Raw genomic sequence first — 20,632 nt, 5'->3', positions numbered from 1 at the left:
CGTAAAAGTCTCAAACATTATTTATAACGCTACAGTCTGTTGTCTAATTTGTTTGTGTCTAATTTTTCATATTAGTCACTCACTCGTAAGTATTTGATATTACTATTTTGTTGTTTATTCTAAACGCTCATTAATTTATTGTTGTGTATTACAGGGATGGAACGACGTCGGTTTCCACGGCTCCAGTCAAATACCGACGCCGAACATCGACGCCCTCTGCTACAATGGCGTCATCTTAAACAATTATTATACCCAGCCTATTTGCACGCCATCTCGCGCTGCACTTATGACGGGGAAATATCCTATAAAAACAGGTAAACGACAAATTTATTATTTTTTACTACATCTTCTACTACATTCTAACTAAACTAATAATGATTATCATTGTTTTAATCTCCGCCGTATTCATTGCGTTTTTGTACTTTGGTAGAACTTCTTCACTTCAAGATATACGTTTTATTCATAATTGTATTTTGTGACTTATTTTCACCAGTGGCGGGTTTAGGCTCTCGGAGGCCTGACTGATTTTGAGTTACCCAAGATAAAAAATAAAATAATAATAAATTCCAACTATCAACTATGACACCTGTACTCGTTTGATCATCGGTACCTCGTTTGTCACTTTAGACAATGTTTTTAAATAATTGTTTATAACACTCTTTGTATATATACTTATAGCTTATAAAACAATATCTCTTAAACAAGTCATATTATTATGCTTAAATAATTCTATACGAACTTACTTAATTGCTGTTATCATTTAAATAGGTATCAAGTAACAATCCTACTGTGTAATATGTAGATTTTCAAATATATATGACGAATAAAAATGTTTATATCTTTCCTCGTATTATAATATGTTAGTTTGCTTTATTCCGCATAACTATAATTATATTCTAGTATCAAAAAATGTTCAATTATCATATTATTTTACATCTGGCAATCCTTCCTGATCTTAATTAAGCATTCTCGAAACTAATATCGTTAGTGTTAAGAGCTGTTTATGTTTATAACAAAATAGCCGTATAATAGCATTGTTAATTATTACATTATTGTAAATCATAAAAATTCCCCATTCTGGATTTTAGTGGAATGCTATTGTTTAAAAAAAATACTAGTAATATTATTCTTTTACAGTCAAGATTTCAGTTTTTTCAACGTATATTTGTTTAAACTAATTCCGACAATGGTATTAAAGAAAATCTTCTCTAGAACACAATTATTATTCCTAAATATAATATGAAAAAAGCTGAAACAACGACTATTAAAACTTATAATTAAATTGGCAGCTTTACAGTGTAGATTCATTTATATCAAATTTCACACTAGTATCGTCCGCATCTGTCAAAAATCGTAACCATTTCAACACAATTTTAAATCACGCAAACTAGATGTGCAGATGTTAGCTACTAAGATAATCTCTGAAATTTAGTTTTGTTATAATTTGGGCGTCTAAATAGTATCTTCAAAAGTGAGCTCGCATTGTATGTTAAGCGTAAACCGATGGGTGCCACAATGCTCATGTATGCATGTAAAACATGGACCCTTAATGTAAGAAAAATTCAAAAGTTTTGAATGGCGCAATATGACATGGAAAAGTGCATGTTAGGTATAACGCGGAAAGACCACATAAAAACCAACGGATAGTGAGGCAGACTATACGATGTGATATAAGTCATCAATTAGATGAACTACATGTTCGACTCATTGCTGAATGAGCCGGATAAGTTGCTCGGCGAGCAGACAACCGCTGGCTAAATATAATGGTACCTAATGGGCACTAAGTGACCTCAGAGATAACCTGAAACCCGCTGGATCGATGTCGTCATTAAGTTTAGTGCTTTGGAATTTATATTCTTTTTAAAACTACACAGACCATGAGGCCCAATGATAGTAATATAATTAAACAGTAGTGTAGTCACCAATAAAAGGGAATCAATCACAAACACCCAGTTTTCCAGACGAGAAAATCACATAAATATATTGTGACTTCACTGGGTATCAAACCTAGAGACCCTGGATGAAAGGCCAGCGCCTCACACACTGGACTATAATATTATGACTGGAAGAACGTAGAGTAGGCTTTCATTTGAGGGAATGACCCCGGCTGAATGTGATAATTATTTTGTTAGTAAAATACTCATCAGTACTCAGTACTAAATGCTTCGACCATGAACTTAATATGATCGACTTGTACCAAAACAAAACATTCACATTATTTTACAACGTTTTTATTAGGTCGTATTCTTATTTGTCTGGTGGTTGTTTGTCCGGTACAAATCTTGCAATAGATTTTTAATTAACTTCCCGATTAGCTAGACATTTGAAACTTTTAAATATATATCAGAACACGATGCCAATGCATTTTTTTAATACTTTTAGCCATCTTTAAGTAGAATTAAATTCATTTTCAGTTAATTCTATTTTGTATGAAAAGTTATTTCGGAAGAAATCCGTAATCCAATCCACTATTAAATGTTGCTAGGAAATTATTAATATATACGTGCGTTACTATGGAAATCAATATGAGTGTCTAAATAACATTTCAGTAGTATTTCTATCAAATACAATTTTTTTTGATCGTTTAAGCTAGTCAAGTCAAGTTTATATGATTCAACAGAAATTTTCAAAACGTTATATATAAAAAGTTCTTTTTATCTTGTAATTATTTTTATAATATTTACAGAACAATTACAAAAATCGAAAATTTTAACCATACTATTTATTACTGAAACAATTTCCAAAGATAGAAGACAAAAAAATAGACTGTAACCGATGTGTTTCAATGACCAAAATACATAATTTCGAATACCTCATAAACATAACTACCTGCTATAAAAAATATTTTTGAAAAATACTCGCACTAAGCGAAACTTGAACATGCATTTTATCGGACTCCCAAATCTGTACAATACTGATCACGATGACATTCTATATGCTAAACAACTATTATTGTGTCCAAAGTATTATCTCAAATTTTGTTCATATTATATTGACAACGATCTTTTGTGATTTTCAATTAACGTATAACCTTGTTTCCACATTAACTTAACGTGTTTCCTAATGCATTTAACGTACCTATGCACTTTATAATATTATTCGATTAAAATATTTTTATTCAATGATTAGTACAAAAGATTTAAGAATGTACGTTGTCTAATCGGTCCGTAGATCAAATGGTACCGGGCCGCCCAAGGAACATTAAATTACTTCCATAGTTTTGGATATCAGTGGAAGATGAATATCCAGCTTTAATCTGTAAAGCTATAAATCTATTAATGTAAAGCAAAGATGCAACAGCAGGTTTCGCATTAGTTTGTTGAAAAAAACCCATTTTTTTTATTAAATTTTAATTTTATCAGACTTTTATATGTATATTTGTTAGTTATAGTTATGCCCATCCGTCACAATATAAGATCAAAAAATTATTACGTAAAAAAATATTTTTATTTCAGTATTAGTGGTCCGCGAAAACTTTTCCTTTTTTTACCGGTCCGCAAGTATAAAAAGGTTGGGGAGCACTGATTAGTAATCAACATGTTTCTAACTTGGTCCAAATGATGTATATTGGATAACGAATTTTATATTTGTATTAAATTTTCTATGGTTACCAATTCAACACGACAAAGCTCTGCCATTCCGTTGTAATAAGTACTAAAAGGTAATGAGACTTCTTATAGTCCAAACACTTTGATTGAACAAGTCAATAAAACAAAATGATTGATTACTTATTTTACTTGCACATCAAACCATTATTAATAATTTCATATTGTGCTGTCATTTGGAATTAAGGACAATAGGGTGATAAAAGTTGGAGACATATGTCGTAGTAATAAACATACTTTGTTAGTAAAAGATCTCGTAACGTTACTCGTTATTATTTCTCGTATAAAAGAAAATTGTGATGTTGCAATTTTTATAATATAACTAGTTAATAAAGTAAAAAAAAATATCATATTATCATCATATAAACGCGATAACCCCCATTTTTGACACGAAGTACACTAGCAAATGAAGTTAATAATAATATAATATAATGAAAACAAAAGTTTCAATATTTACACAAGTAAATAACTATTTAAACATAAATTTTCCGCGTCAAGTATAATTCCAGTAAATATATATATATATATGTCTTAAATGCATTAAATCGACTTAATTGGCATCATTTTGACTGTTTGTTCAAAGTATTTTTTTTATATTTTTGTAAACACATTAAGTATATCTCAAATCTAAATCTATCTAGTCTCAAATCAGCCTATTCAATTTTTTCGAGTGAGTTAAATGAATCGCGTGTATTTCCAAGGAGAGAAAAATTAAGAAACAGATTGAAGGCTCTCTTCCACCTAAACATAGTAAAAAAAAATACATACACAAATAAACACGCATCTGCCAGTTGGGCAAGGCGGAAAAACGGTCGACGTAAAAGTAATTTGAATATGCTAATATTGAAAATACGAACCGGTTATACCGATAGAGATGCTACCTGCATAAAAATTGAATTATGTGAATCTGTTTTATATTTTGTAACTGCATTGAATTGCATTTGTAACTCATGAACTGTGTCATGAGAAGAATATTTGGGGTAGTTAAAGAAAATGATTTTTTTAGATTATTAGGACGCCTCATACATATTATTATAATAGCGGAATAGATACAAATAATACATCCTTTGAAACCAAAAGAAGTCCAGCGATTCTATTCTAACATCACTTAACATCCAAAGAGCTAAATGTGATAAAAAATATAATATCACATTTACCACTTTATGTATCCAGGCAGTTAACTACTAAGTTAACTGTCTGAACTGTCAAAAAAGTGGTATCTTTTAATAGCGCCTCTCTTAGCTGTGTTAAGTTTTAGAGCGAGATAGTGTTCATCATTATATTGAGAATTTAGATGCAAGATGATGCTACTTCAAAAAATAATTACGTCACGGCCGCCGCCTTAATTTATAGATCCCCGCGAGCTGTCAAATATCGAACGACAAGTAGTAACATAATATTTGTTTTATTACATTCTACAATGACATGTGCAAATGAAACGTGCTAAAGTACTAACTGTTAAGAATAACTGCGCTGGACGACAAAGAATTTGATTTGAAGACAGTTGAATTTCCTTACAAAAAATTCCCAGGCAAAATAAAGAAAATGTGGTGGCGCTGAATTGACTGATATGTAGAAAGATTATAGGAGAGACACCAAAGATTATATAGTAATAATGATATTATGAATGAAGTATTGACACTGTATAAAAGTGTAGGTATATAATATAATATAATGATAGAATAATAGAGTAATAAAAGAAATAATGAGCTTTTTTACTCAATAGTATATGGCGTATTAGTTTTGTATCGTAAATTGCTATTTTAAATGTAAACTAAAGGCACAGCATATGCGCATTTTATACAACATTTTAACTTTGCTAACTTATTTTTATAAAGAGGTTACACCACGGTCGACACAAAGTTATCTTGCTACATAATATTATATTATTTTATTTATATATTAAAACACATATGAATAATAACTATCGGTGTAATATAATTACGCCAGTATTATAGAGTCAAATTCAACCAGATCGATTTTGTATTTAGTCTCTCTCAGAACTGATTGCCCGAAATTCAACCATACATAATATTATCATTTTATATTATAACTTTTTCCATAAATATAACGATAGCATTATACTTTTGAAAAACCTTAGAAACATATCATTTAATCTAGATAAAATATAGGGTCCTTTTGGGTCCAATCTATACTTTTCTAATATTTACGAATCTTTTAAAAAGTATTTATCGGCATTGTAAGAAAGTATTGCTATCAGTATACCGATATGAACTTTAGAACGCACCCCTAGTCGTGCAGATAGATTCCTGCAAGCCCGTGGAAAATAAATATGGCGTCGCTCATGTCTCTCTTTTGGACTCATTTCAGTTCGTACTTTTAATTATTAGCACACATGTCACGTAACCAATCTGGATGTATAAGCCACTGCAAACATAACGTATGAATATTCTTCACTGGAGAACACAATAATAATAATATGATAATAATTATTATTGACATGGCACAGAATAATGAAGTCTTGTAACTTGAAAATATTATACTTTTTTTTATTAAAAACCTTCGTGTCTTCGACTTATATTTTAATATAATAAATATAATATGTGATGCGCGCGGCTTAAGCATCGGCCTATCACGTCGTGGGTCCCAAGTTCGAATCATGGGTCTGGCAAATACACGTCATATTGTTTTTCAATTCGTGTATGAGTCAGAGTATGGACCTAATAGGTTGAGCAAGTGGCTGACATCCATTTCTCGTAAAAACAACATATTATGCTAATACAAACTTCCACTCTATGGAGGCCCATATTATCTTATTAGGATCAAATATGGTCGAGATATAGGTACCAGTGTACCTATATTATAGTGGTACCACACGCTAGCTTAACTAGATGATAGGGCGCTTGTCTTTGAAGGCGTGTGTTGCAAATTCGGTCCCACTGCTGGAAATAAATGCATGCTGTTTTATTTGTGTATGTTTAATCCAGTACAAGGACTCAATGAGTTGGGCAAATGACTATTTTATGTTAATACATCTATATACCAATAATATTAATAGTACCCACCCTTATATAATATAATAAGGTATAATAAGTTGTTTCATAATAAGGAGTAGGTATCGTGTTGTTCTCATTTTTTTTCTTCTGAAATAATATATTTATCTTTAATTATCTCAGAAAGTAGATCAAGAGCACGTATATAATATATTTTCATCACTAACAAACTACTTTTTGAATATACGGAAATAGGCGAAAAAATCATTGTCAGTTATAGTACAAATAATATAAGAAAATATATTAGTACCTATGTACTATGTATGCACATAGACCATTAATGAAGTTAATTTTAAGTTACTCTTAGTAAAAGTTAACTATTACAAACATCATACTATCTAAGGTTAATAGGTTAGCAAAATTAGGATAATTATGTTTCACAAATAATTATAAAATAAGTTTACTGTATAATTAATGATTTATATCATAATATTATATTAATCGATGCATGATAATTAATCAGAAATCAAAAACAAGTCAATTATTTTCTATCAAATATTTGTGAAATCGTTCCAAATTTTATTTTTGGTATACGTTACTTGTAAATATTTTTTATTATAATTATTTAATTATGGGATGGATTTCGGAATCGGACCCCTCCCCCCAAAAATGGAAATATTAACAATTATTTATTTAAATGGCATATTAGTTGTTCTTCTTCGTCGTTAGAACCTCATGACTGACCTGGGTGATTTTGATGTCAAATAGCCTTCTCAACGAGTTGGGTAATACGCAAGGTCTGTGGCCACTGGTAGACCCGTGGTACCTACTCATAAATTGATGCAATGATCGTAATAATTGTGACGCTAGGTTACGTGCATTCGATAACCACTTGAGGATGATAGGTCACAGTAACTCATAGGTAAACAATCTTAGTTATACCCGCAGCTCAGGTATTCATCGCCAAAATCACAGCGTGGAATGTCTGGGTATGGAGAATATACCCGTAAACATACGTTATTCCGCGGTTGGCGCGATGAGAAACTATAAGTAGTAGGCAGAGTAAATGTAGAAACCCGTTGCACATGCATTTTTTTTACCCCGACCCTTAAAATAATATGTATATTTTTCAAAATGGACCCCCCCCAAAACTGTTTTTCTGTGTGCTCGCTTGCTAAAAATATATCAATAAAATAAAGTAGTCAAATATTACAATGCCCTCATAAGGAAAAAGGCAGCTTTTCTACAAACATCACAAATTGAGTTAGTGTACAGATAATGCTCTACGTGAAATTCTGAACCATTTGACATAAAGTCAAAAGCGGTATAAAATTTATTTCAGTATAATATCGACATATTGTTTTTCGTTTCTTTTTACGAAAACGGTAGTTATTCTAAACAAAAATATATTATAACGAGTTTCATAAGCAAAAACACAGCATCGATTGAACATATAATATATACTGGTTTTTGCTTATACCATAATATATCAAATGATTCCTCCACATTATTTAAAAAGAAATATTAAGAAAAGTTGCCTTAAAATGTGACTTTGGCAAATAGCTGCCTTTTTGCTTATGGGGGCAGTATATTATAACATGTTCAATAAAATCTTCTTTATGATTTAAATGAAAATTTTAAGTTAAAAATGGACAAAACGTCGTTATAATAAAATTGTTGTATAGTAATAATATGTAGTTAATATTATATTATAAAAATACTTAGTTAGCTTTTTATTTAGTTTCTTATCGTTTTTAAGAAATTGAAACATTTTTTTGGTACTTACGTAGGTATCTGTATTTATCTTAATATTATATTATTATGTAGAGTTTAAAACTTTTTAAATGTCTATTGTTTCCCATTAAAAATAATAGTGTTTTTAATTTTTCTTGAATTAATAAATGCAAGATACTATCAAGCATTTACTTAAATTTAGTATAAATTTCTACAACATTCTGGTAGCATCGCGTTATGTTTGTATATAATATATATGCAAAAGCTAACTAACGGGCGTTATAACATTACAATGATAAATTTTAAAAAAAAGAGATTCAACTTCAAAGCATATCCTTGTGTAAGAAAAAATCTTCTTAATAACTAATTTTCAACCATTCATCATCTCTTACATAATCTCCAGACATTGACATTGTATCTGTACGTATTCGGTAAGTTCATACCGTTGTATTAGTTCATTCATTGTTGTATTGGTAATCTAATTTTATTACTCATTGTCGTTAAATAATCTCACGGATTTAAGGTATTTCTTAATTTTTAATTTACCAAAGTTCACGGATATGAAACATCGTATCAAAGATTTCATAACACAGAGTACCTAAGTTTTAATTTACCTTGTTCTTTGTTCGAATGTTACGTTTATTCGTCTATCCATAGGATTGTGCCCAAATCAGAAAATTATCTAAAAAAGTAAATTATGTGAAATTTGAACATTTTATGTCAGATTAAAAAGTTATGATAGTTCTTTTCAAGACCTTAATTACTTAAAAATTGACTCCATACACGGATGTCTGTGCAGGGTTATTTATGAGAACCTTTTTATTTTTCATACACTTCGTCCATTAGTAAGTCAAGTAAGTCAATGTTTATATCGTTCTATCGTTAAGATATTGTTTTGATTGAGATTGAAGAATGTAACATCAATATTGTAAACACAGCATTTTGAAATAACTAGAAAAAAAGTAAACAGAGAAGTGTTGCCAATACTGTTGTTAATAAAAATATGCCAGACGGGATAAAAAAAAACAAACTATTTGGCAGATAAAACCCTAGATTTTGTGAAAATAAAATTGCAAGTAAATTTACTTATTCTAGTAAGAACGAAGTCATTACCTTTCCTTCGGCGTATCAAAAAAATGTCTATACGTGTAAAAATACATATTTTAACAGAAATATGCCTATATTGTGTTAACGGCGTATGTTGTTTTATTTCGCACGCTACAAAAATAGGTACCGATCTACCTGCATTAAGTAGGTATCTGATAGTCAGATATTTGATGCGTTTTTTGCAAGCTAGATGCCTATCGAAAAATGCTAGATCTGACAAGGAAAACGCTAAATTGGCAACGCTGATAAACAGTTTTTAATTTTTCCATTGGGTGTTTTCCAATGTGATCCAAATATTTTTCTTGCGTATAATTAATTCCCAATAAACGCCAATTTACGTATTATATGATTTAATAGAGTATGGCATATACGAGTAAATATTTGATACCGAACGTTATTTGATACACAAAAATAGTAAAGAGTGAGAAAATATGTATTGTCGATCAAAAGTCATCATATATTTATATTTAATGTTAGTTTTAATTTAATCATACGAGGTCTATAATGCGATAAACAAAAAATAGAAGGAAAAAATATTATACTTTGACAATCTTTGAGTACAATTATTATATTACAAATTTGATAAATCTCAGGTATCTTACACGACGTGGTTTTAATGAAAAATGTTTGTTCCGGAAGCTACCTGTATCCTGTCATTTCTCGAGAGGCGGGATATTAAAATCGCGTCTAGAAAAATGCACTTCAAAGCACAAAGGAAAGGCGAATTTTCAAAAGCTTTATAAAAATTCAATTGGAGATGCTTATCCGAATACCTACAACGAGAACATTCGGAAAACTTTGTTTATTTTAGCATAAAATATGATAATTCTTGTATTGTATTGTCTTTATGTTTTAAGTTTGTCATCAAATATGTATTGTTAATTTGAATATTTATTTGAATAATGCTGAAAAAACTGCCTTTTAAAGTTATTTATAAATTAATGAGATGTTAAGAAATATAAAGACAAGGAAATGCATGACATTATATTAATAATAGGATATAAGTATACTAAAATCAAAATTGGAAGCTATCAAAGGAGTAGTATTTACGCTCCAGTGACATATTATATTAATGAAAATATGAGACGTACAATTAAGTACAATTTGATGAAAAGTATTTGTCCAGTCATTCGAGAAATATATCTTACATATCGCTAAACAAATGCAATCACTCGGTGGTATCTAAGAGGTTGAAACATCCAAAACATGTAATTGACGATATAATTGATCGGAAACGATAGAAATAGCTTCTAAATACTCTCATTTAGCAGTGTTCAAACTGACAATGATTGAAAAATTACTATTTACCATCGAGTACCCTCTGTCGATAGTATTAACACTTTTTTAATGTTTTAATTAATCAATACGTATATAATATACTGTAGCAATGCAATATCAAATTAAATTAAATTAACCATTAAGGTGATGTCTTTACTCATCCTTTCTACCAGAGGCACCTAGCGGAGAAATATGAAGCTTGCAATTTGAGACATTCTTTTGATAATTTACAATGTCAACTGTATTAATTAATCTCTGTCTAATTAATCTAAGTCTGAAAACATTAAAAAGATATTTGTTTTATTTTAAGTCAAAGATAAACCTACGATTTTAGAAAAATGTTATAAAATGTGAATTTTGTTAACGTCCCCATCTTATAATAACATATATTGGTCATATCTATTATTAAAATTTAGTTTATTAAGATTTCTAAGCATCGTCTAAGAGATTTTTGACTAACTTATAGTTTTAATATTTTTTATAATAATTTTAAAAAACATCGATTTTTATAAGAAATATAAATTTGAATAACTTAAAATTCTTATTATTTATATCAAATCTTATTTAGGTATGGTTACAATATGGTGTGCGTAGGTACTGCACATACGAGAAGTCGACTACTATTACCAGTATTGATCTATGTAAGTCAATACTCAACAAATACCTCAAGAATGATTCCCATATATTTGGAAACATTTGGAAATTGATATAGGTATTCCCATTTTATGACAGTGAGTTTGAATGATCTTTTATAAATTCATTTAAAAATGCTTGTTTGCACATTCTGAAGAAATAGTTGTATTATACATTTTTCAATTGACTATATCATATTTTTTCAGGGATGCAAGGTTACCCCTTGAATAACATAGAGGCGAGAGGGCTACCCCTGTCAGAGAAGATATTACCGGAGTACATGAGAGAGTTAGGATACTCAACACACGCCGTGGGCAAGTGGCACTTGGGGATGGCGAGGACAGTGCAGACTCCAACTCTTCGAGGGTTTGACTCCCACTACGGGTACCGGGGAGGCTTTCACGGATATTACGATTATATCCTTCAGCAACATGTAAGAATCTATTCCTTTCAACACTGTTTTAATGGTTTATGTTTATTAATATAGATAGAGTTAACCCCTGACTGCTTATTTTCTTATTACTGCATTAAATAAAGTGAGATAATTTGGTGATGCCATTGGTATGACAGAACAGTTCGATAATAGCCAACTTGGTGCCGGTAAATATTAATGAAATGCGTGAACAAATATGAGATGCTTCCTTCATTACATATCTCCAGGGATTTGTGACCGAATAACTGGATAAGTCTCGGAATATATATTTTTAAATGACGGTTCTTCACCTTTATTTTTTCTAATACGGAAACATTGTTTGTCTTTTTTACCGTTCAATCAATTTTGAATGTATTGTGCCTCCAGCATCATCACCGATATTATTTGAGAAATCATTTTCTTTGCCTCAATATAATATAATTTCGAATCGATTTTTTACAATTATTTAATCGATTTTCTGTGAAAATTAACAATATCAGCTTGATGTAAGCAATCGTTTTTTTAATATCTCTTACAGAGCCTTTTTAGAATTTTCCCAAATGGTGATAATTTTCATTATTGTTTTCGACAAGTTTAATATTCAAAATTAGTAAATTATTTTTATTGAAAAATCTTTTTTGTAAATTTGCACACAATTATTATGTAGGTACCCATATTATCTGAATAAATGTGCTTTGTCATAAAAGTTTAAGACTCTATTTTTTCTTTACTTACTGATAACCTATATCTAATATAATAGGTACGTTTAATTCAATGAAACTCATTGAACCTATAAATTCAATGACAACCTTCCTTTTCTTACAATTGGTTGTTTATTTTAATAATAAATGAAATAATTCATTCACAGACAATGTCGAACTACAGTGCGTTAAACACTCAAAATTTATTTCAATGTGAATTCAATTAGCATCATCTCAGAATGATAGTGATTGCTACTCGCTATGTGAAGTAGTTTTAGGTCAGATGTTGTTACACAATATACTATATAATATGTAATAAACAAAATATTTCACACATATATTGTATAGCACCACAACAATTCTAATATGTCGTAAACGTTTTATTGATTTTGGATTAAATAAGTTTGAACAATTCATGTACTTAAATTGTGCTTTACTAGACAATTATAATTCCGGGTAACAAAATCTTGAGCCGATTGATAAAAATGATATCGTAATGCCTACTGAAGAGAGACTAAAACTACATACATTTCTAATAATTAAGGCAATTCAAAAAAGTTATCAGTATGCTAGTAATAAACAGGTAACAACATAAGCAATCAGCGAATCTATTCTATACACAAGGCTACTATAGGCGGATATTGAAGGTAGGTATTTTATCAAATTTAGGTTTTGAGGCGGTTAATTGTTACAATAAATTAACCGTCTGAACTGTCAAAAATTGCTATGTTTTAACATCACCTCTCTTGGCTGTGCTAACTTTTAGAGCAAGATAGACAGTTTTGACAGTTTAGACGTATTGTAAAAATTATAATACGTCAATACATAAATATAATAAACTACCCTCAATGGCGGCCTATAGAAGCCTTGTGTATATAATAGATGCGCAGAGCGTTGTATCAAGAAACATTGAGAGAATTAGCTGTAATGCTAAACGTCCTCTATTCATAGAATTAGTAATATAAATAGTAGTTAAATATAGTAGGTAGGTATTAAGATTTTTGTTTTTTACGTATTTTCTACTATATTGTCTTGCGAACTAACAATCAAATACAGTCATTCTCGCTAAGTTGGTTGCAACGTCGGTAACATTCATCAATCAATATAAATAAATTACTAACCTTATTATATTAAATAAATTAGTATATCAATTAACCAACAGAAAATTTTGGAATTTTAAGAAACATTAACGCTATACCTCAGTTGAGGCATGGTCTAAAAATATCGTGGCTAGGCGTTGCGCGGATTGTGCAAATGACGCGTGCCGAACGAAATATAATTTGTCATATAAATCCAACATGCGTCTATTTAATGTTATATTTACTGTTCATTAGTAACAATAATAATATATTCATTGACATGTTTTCTTTTTCAAGTAAATGGGTAACGTTTTTAGTCATCTTTACACGATTTAAGAATTAATACCCCCGTCGCCATCACGAAACAAATTGACGTGTTCACACCTCGACGTTTGCTCTCCGATTGCCAGCGAGTCCAAAATTTCGTCGCACCTATGGTTGAAAATTATTTGCCGTTTCACTGAAGTATCGTCTTAATTTGTTTTAGGTCATTCTATTTCGCTATATTCATTTATGATTATTTAAAAATAATACGCTTGTCTAAAAGTATATTAATATTACTCTAATTGAAATCGATAGTAGTATTGTGTCACCCAGTTGATTTGTGAATATCTCAGAATAAAAGTTTATTGTAGTACCTAAGTATCAATAAGTAAATATGCATAATGCACTTTCCTTTATATGTTTAATGTAGTTCACCGATATAATAATCAAATGATTCTAATTCCAGATGAAGGACGAGTTTCTATTTGGGTTCGACCTCTACAGAAACCTCACCCCTTCGTGGGATGACGTAGGAACTTACGCCACCGACCTCTATACCAGGGAAGCTGTGAATGGTAAGATTTATTTTAATCTAAATTATTCTCAAAAAAAGTGTTCTGCTGTGAGTGTCTGTAAAATTCTCGATGTCTTCTTCTTCTTCTCAATGGATCCATATGCCGCTAGTCATGGCCCCCACATTCCCCAGGCCAGGATCTTTGGTGCTGCTCCTCCTCCCTCCTCCCTTACCGATCGCTAATATTAAAGAGAGTATGACGCTCTACTGTAGAGTTCTCCAAATGATGCACGAGGAAAAATTAAGGGTATTCAGTGAATTTTCAGAGATATTTTGTATTTCTTAATAGGTACATCACTTGAATTATGGACTTGTCGAGTATCGACACATAATAATGACATATTGAATCACACAACCATATATTTTTTAATGTTAGTATCCATGAGGTAAAATAGCGCGGCAGGCGACTTTAAATATTAGAGCAAAATTGTGATGTGTTTATCTCACTTATCTGGTCAATCCACTCCACTCTTCTAAGCCTGGACCTTCAGGCTAGAGCCCTACCAGCCCCCCTTTGTGGGAACCATGCCGCTAATGGTTAAAATAAAAATAGTATCAACATTTTGAAACGCATTTTTTTAAAACTATATTGCGCCTCTCTTCTACTCATAACACGTAGGTACACTTTTCCTTGGTTTATGTACACCTTTTGATGATTCTTTTATCGTGTAATAACATGTATTATTCATTTTTAATGAGATATATTTCAAATAATACATACCGTAATGTCAGATAATGTAACCACAAACTTTGCGATAAGCCGATCGTCGTGCGGATCAAATCCGGCGCACTCATCAATTACGTCGTAGAAAGGATATGTGAATTTTTCAATAGATCGATTGCGTGGAAACATTGAACAAACCCTAAATGGTCTACCTATATCATGCAGAAGCCCTCTTTAATGCGCCTTTTCACGCTGGTGGTCTGTCGTTGCATATGTAAACGTATGTTACTTAATTATTATGCTATGTTATTGACTCCTCAAGAAGTTATGGGCTATCCTTAGAAATGTTCTGAAAATTCATTATTCTTTATTGATAGATTTATTTTTTTGAAAATTAAACGAGGCGTAAAATAACTTGACATTACCCAAACAATCCCACATTTACTAATTGTGATTATATCATAATTACACCAGAATCTTAATTGTCATCAAAAAAATAATTACATTACATCACCATGTTCAACTCTAAGAGGATCATATCCTCCACAGCGTACCAGTCTTTGGTTTTACGAGAAATATATGTCAGCCACTTACTCAACCTATCAAGTTTATACACTAAACCACACATTGAAAAACATGTAACTTTTCCAGAACCGAGACCCACAACGTTACAAGCCAATACGTTACTGCTGGGCTATCATTACCTATGATTGACTTAACCCGATACTAAATAAATAAATTCTCAATCTGGAGATATGTAATTTTTATACTACGAGTATTTAACACAGCGTAAAATTAAAATCTCTTTGATATTATAATATATTATACCTTTTTTCAGTCATCAACCAATACGACATTATAAAAATCAATTTTTTCTTCCTTACACATGAACTGTAGGTACACCAGTTGTGAAGGGCATATATTGAATGTTGGTAGTCTGAAAGAAAATCCTAGCCGCGATTTGTGCATGTGTCAGAATGAAAAGATTTTAGAGTAACATTTTCGGTAACATGTAAGTTGCACGTATGCAGTTCATCGAGGGACACTTATTCGTGCGCCACAGTACGTGAAACATGAGTTCGTATAACATTTTATCAAATGACGAGTTCTTTGTTGAACATTTCACCGTGAAATACGTACGTATCTTACAAAATGCGGCGATAGTTTGCAAATAGTACTGTTCCAATTAGATTAACCTTAACCTAACGTAACCTAACCTAGTAAAGACATCTCAGAAAATTTGCGACATGTTGTGGCATACGTAAAAATATACTCCACGGTGAAATGTTCAACGAAGAACTCGTCATTTGATTAAATGTTTCACGTACTGCGGCGCACGAATAAGTGTCCTGCGGTGAACTGTTTACGTACAAATTTCCGGATACGCACATTTTCTTGTCCCGAAACGAAGCTGTACGGGACTATTGTAGCAATCATGCACCTTGGTGCTTAAAGAAAGAGCTTAGAAAATAAAATAGAGTCTTAACCTACTCTGCCATCATTTATCTTTAATGACATGAAGTGTCTTCTGTACCCGTGTACTGAAACTGAAAAACGTCACTGGAAATAAAAGAAACGTTTTGCGGACCACTAACACAGAATTAACATAAATGAACGCGGTTGATTTCGTCACGTAAAACCATTAATCTAGTTTAAGAACAAAAATACTTGCATGTGTAATTGCACGGGTTTTGAAGATGTCTGCCGATCACCAGTTGAGAAACACTGCTTTAGAGGATGCCAACCACTTCGACTTCCATGTACACGGGCAATATTTACATCTAACCATGACTAGTACTAAATAATATTAGATATCTTTGAGAATTTTCTTATTTACTTAGCCATTGGGCCGCAATAAGCGGCATGGCGGGTTAAAGGCTCATTTTTTTTAGTTCTTAAAGGTTTTAATGATGATAGTATTATTTAATGAAACGTGATAAAGATTAAAATAAATTCCCATTCATAAAAAAATGTAATACGTTTTTTTTAATATAATTAGAATTATTGCATTTTTCCGCGATCGACAATAAAACTGTGAGTATTCTTCGAAAATAATTCATGCAGATAATGTGCAAGGTTTATTCATCAGACCAAGACCTCTAAACTCGATCATTAAAAATAGCTTACAACCGAATCATGGCAGATCACTAAAAACAAACATGAATAATAATGAGACTCAGTTCATTATGATTTGAATGGGCGAAGTAAGTAGCTTTAATTTATTTGGTCGATGAATTATCTCGTGATTGAAAATTGCACGCTCGCTGTGAGATTATTTTATTCTCTCCTTCACGTGTAAATTCACCACAACAATCAATAACAGAGAGGAATTGGGCAAAATAAATTATCAAAAAAGAGGTTTAAATAAAATTAGAACATTCTGCTGTGAATCAACGTGAATATCATTCGAGTTTCAATACTTCATATAAAATAAGTTCGTATTGTTGTTTTTATTTAATAAAACGCAATTTTTTTTGTAGTACTTATTCCACTTTTAATCAATAGATTAGGACCGGTTTCGTTCGCCTCAGAGGGACATTTTCAACTATTGAAATCAGTCAGTCCGGTCAACCGATCCTTATCTATAGATTAAAATTGGAATAAGTAATTTAATTTAATTTAATTAGGTAAATGTTTTAAATTATCAATTCAACAAATATGAGCGCTTGTAAGTCAAACATTCATTCATAAAGAAAGATATACAAATAATATAGTGATGTATTTTAATACAATAAATGAAGCCGAGTTTTTTCGCAGTACCAACAACCATTGTTAAGTCAAACAGTAATAATTTATTGTTTAATTAACATTAATCCAAGCCAAATAATATATATATTTTATGGAGGACATACTTTCGTATTCAAATTTAGTTATCTAGCCCTCCCCTCCATACATTCATTATTCTGTATTATTAATTGATATTCCGGAATCGCCCGGTGGTTCGTTGGCTTGGTCCGCTCCTGACCTCAGGCAGCTCCACAGGTGGGCATAATTACCTGAACTTTTCGCAGCCTTGGCGTCAGCTCACCTCACCTGAGTCGAAGCCATTGTAGACTCAGATTAGAACAGGTGATAATGAGATCTCACCGGAGAGAACAAAAGATCAAGAGGGGCGTTCGTTGTATTGATAACCCCGTGAGGTATTAACGATGAATTTTATTAAGAAACTAAAAGTATTACACTGCTAATTATAATTTTAATAATATACTCAACATGTATTTATTGCTAAACTAATACGTAGAAATATAAACAGACACGCCTCGTAGTCAATCTGTTTGTTTCTTTATTGTTTAATGCTAGGATCTTAGTAGGTCATTATCTTTCTTTGTTTGATTTGATTATTTTTAACGTATTCTGTTATTTATACAAAAACACTTGCCAGGTAACAATATATCGAAACCATCATACCAATATACAAAAAACTTGATAAAATGTGCATTCATTAAACGATCATATCTTATTATAACATTTTATTTTATGGACATGTGTATCAATAAAATTTAGTTTATTAAGTTTTCTCTAATATAGCGAAGATACTTTTGAATATTTTTTAGTTTTAGTGTATTTTATAATTAATTTATAAAACTTGGATTTTTCAAGTTGATAACTAATCATTTTTTATATTAATAATGATAACAACATTGAAGCTTCATTTTGTACCAACAGTTCACAGTTTTTTTTTCAATCACAAGTAAATTATCATTATATAATATATTATATAGATAGATTGTACAACATTGCAAGCTTCTTATTCTGCCGATATGTATCTCTAGTAAACGGAGCATTCGCCTCGATTGAAATGTTTAAACACGTCTTTCACATCCCTAACTATATTTCACACTTTTGTTCTCTTCTAACCAGCTCAGTTGAAATCATGATTTAAATTTGAGCACACTGTATATATTATTCTCACCTCGTGGAAACATAAATACACATTTTTTTTCATAAAAAAACATGAAATTGACTGATGTATATATATAATTTTAAATATCTACATATTATTATTGTTAACGTAAATTATGTTCCTTCGTCGTAAATTTATATTTTTTTTATTGAATTGAATCTTCGAAATTAATACATTGCCTGTCATAATATTTTTTATATACATATTTTCTTTTTATATGTGTAAAATAATAAAAGAAAAACACTATACGTCATACGCATTGTTGACAAATTGTGTTTTCCATTAGATCTATGAAAACTTTGACAGTTTATTCAAACATTATAATAATATAACATATATTATTTTCCCTTCTACCTTATAAGTGAGAATACCCATCTTGACAAATTGGTGTTAAATAATGAGAAATTTCGAGACTCTCGTTCTTGATACCTATGTCATCAATGAGAATTTCCGGAAAACCTAAAAAAGCTCACGTTGACAGATTTTGTTCTAAAGGAATTCATTAAATAAATTTCTCTGTAATAGGTACTTTAATTTTTTCTCGAGAACTCTTGAGATCTCGAGAAAGCAATAAACCATTCTCGAGTTGTTGAGAATTAAATATTCTTGAATTCTCTAAATTCCGTAAACTCTAGTTTCCATATACTTGAAGGTATTTAATTAGCTAATTAATGATATGAATATTGCGTGTCCTGGCTGAGATATATCGATTCATAAAGAGATGCACATGTTATATTATTACTATTCAAAATTTGTATTGAAACTATTTCAAAGCATTTCTATACAAAGAATTACATACCTATATGTATATATTATTCTGACACAAATGTCTATAATACATTGCTATATTCCGACGAGGAGAGAAAACATTTTTATAAGCTGGATTGATCTGCTCATAATCATGATTGGTCTAGACTAGGCTATGGCCGCGCGGCTTATCCGTCGGCCTATAGCGTCGTGGGTCCCAGGTTCGAATCCTGGGTCTGACAAGTACACATATTGTTTTTCAATTTGTGTATGAGTCAGAGTATGGACCTAATAGGTTGAGCAAGTGGCTGAAATCCATTTCTCGTAAAAACAAAATCTGTTAATACAAACCTCTTCTCTTGAGGCCCATACGATCTTATTAGGGTTAGACATGGTTGGAAAAAAGGCTTTACGGACAATTGCATGTCCTAACAAATTTAAAACTTATAAAAAAATATTATGTACTTACTCAGGGGTATTGAAAGAATTTAATAATCACGTTATAAAACAATAATTATTGTGCATTGGCCACTTTTTTCCACCACTTAATATATCGTTTAATAATACAATACAGATTGAAAGGCCTCCTTAATAATTCTGAATAAAATAATTAAAAATTATTCTTTCTCTCCATCCATGAATAAATACAGTAAACATAAAAAATTGGCGAAAATTAAAATATTCCTTAGACTTTGTCCGTGAGTTGAATAATTTAATTAAAAAAATGCTTTAAATAAACCGATCAAATTACTTTTTCTCTTCAGACATCTTACTAACATGGTTAAAACTTTATTTAATACGCCTCATAATACATAAATTGCGAATTGTAATTTGTCTTCCGCCGAGATCTTCAATTTACGATTAACAACTCTATGACGAGATATTCACACCGTTTATGTTATCAAATAAGGGAAATCCCTTTTGTTACATGCGTCATTTTATTACACAATTATCTACAGATTAATTCCTACTTATA

At 30.8% G+C, this 20,632-nt stretch overlaps 1 protein-coding gene across 1 annotated transcript in view; it reads left to right on the top strand.

The window, feature by feature from the left end:
• LOC147064150 (arylsulfatase B-like) overlaps positions 1-20,632 on the top strand; it is a 68,993-nt gene that overhangs the window by 24,324 nt on the left and 24,037 nt on the right. Inside the window, exons 3-5 of the mRNA XM_085958631.1 lie at positions 155-314; positions 11,518-11,744; positions 14,234-14,342. Coding sequence (XP_085814757.1) covers positions 155-314; positions 11,518-11,744; positions 14,234-14,342 — 496 coding nt within the window. The remainder of the gene's footprint in view (positions 1-154; positions 315-11,517; positions 11,745-14,233; positions 14,343-20,632) is intronic.

Source organism: Rhyacophila brunnea, unplaced genomic scaffold (assembly GCF_057557595.1).
Source record: "Rhyacophila brunnea isolate RB1 unplaced genomic scaffold, BYU_Rbru_1.0 scaffold_8, whole genome shotgun sequence".
Lineage (NCBI taxonomy): Eukaryota > Metazoa > Arthropoda > Insecta > Trichoptera > Rhyacophilidae > Rhyacophila > Rhyacophila brunnea.
The sequence above is the reverse complement of the archived record's forward strand: the minus strand, read 5'-3'. Positions and strand labels throughout refer to the sequence as shown.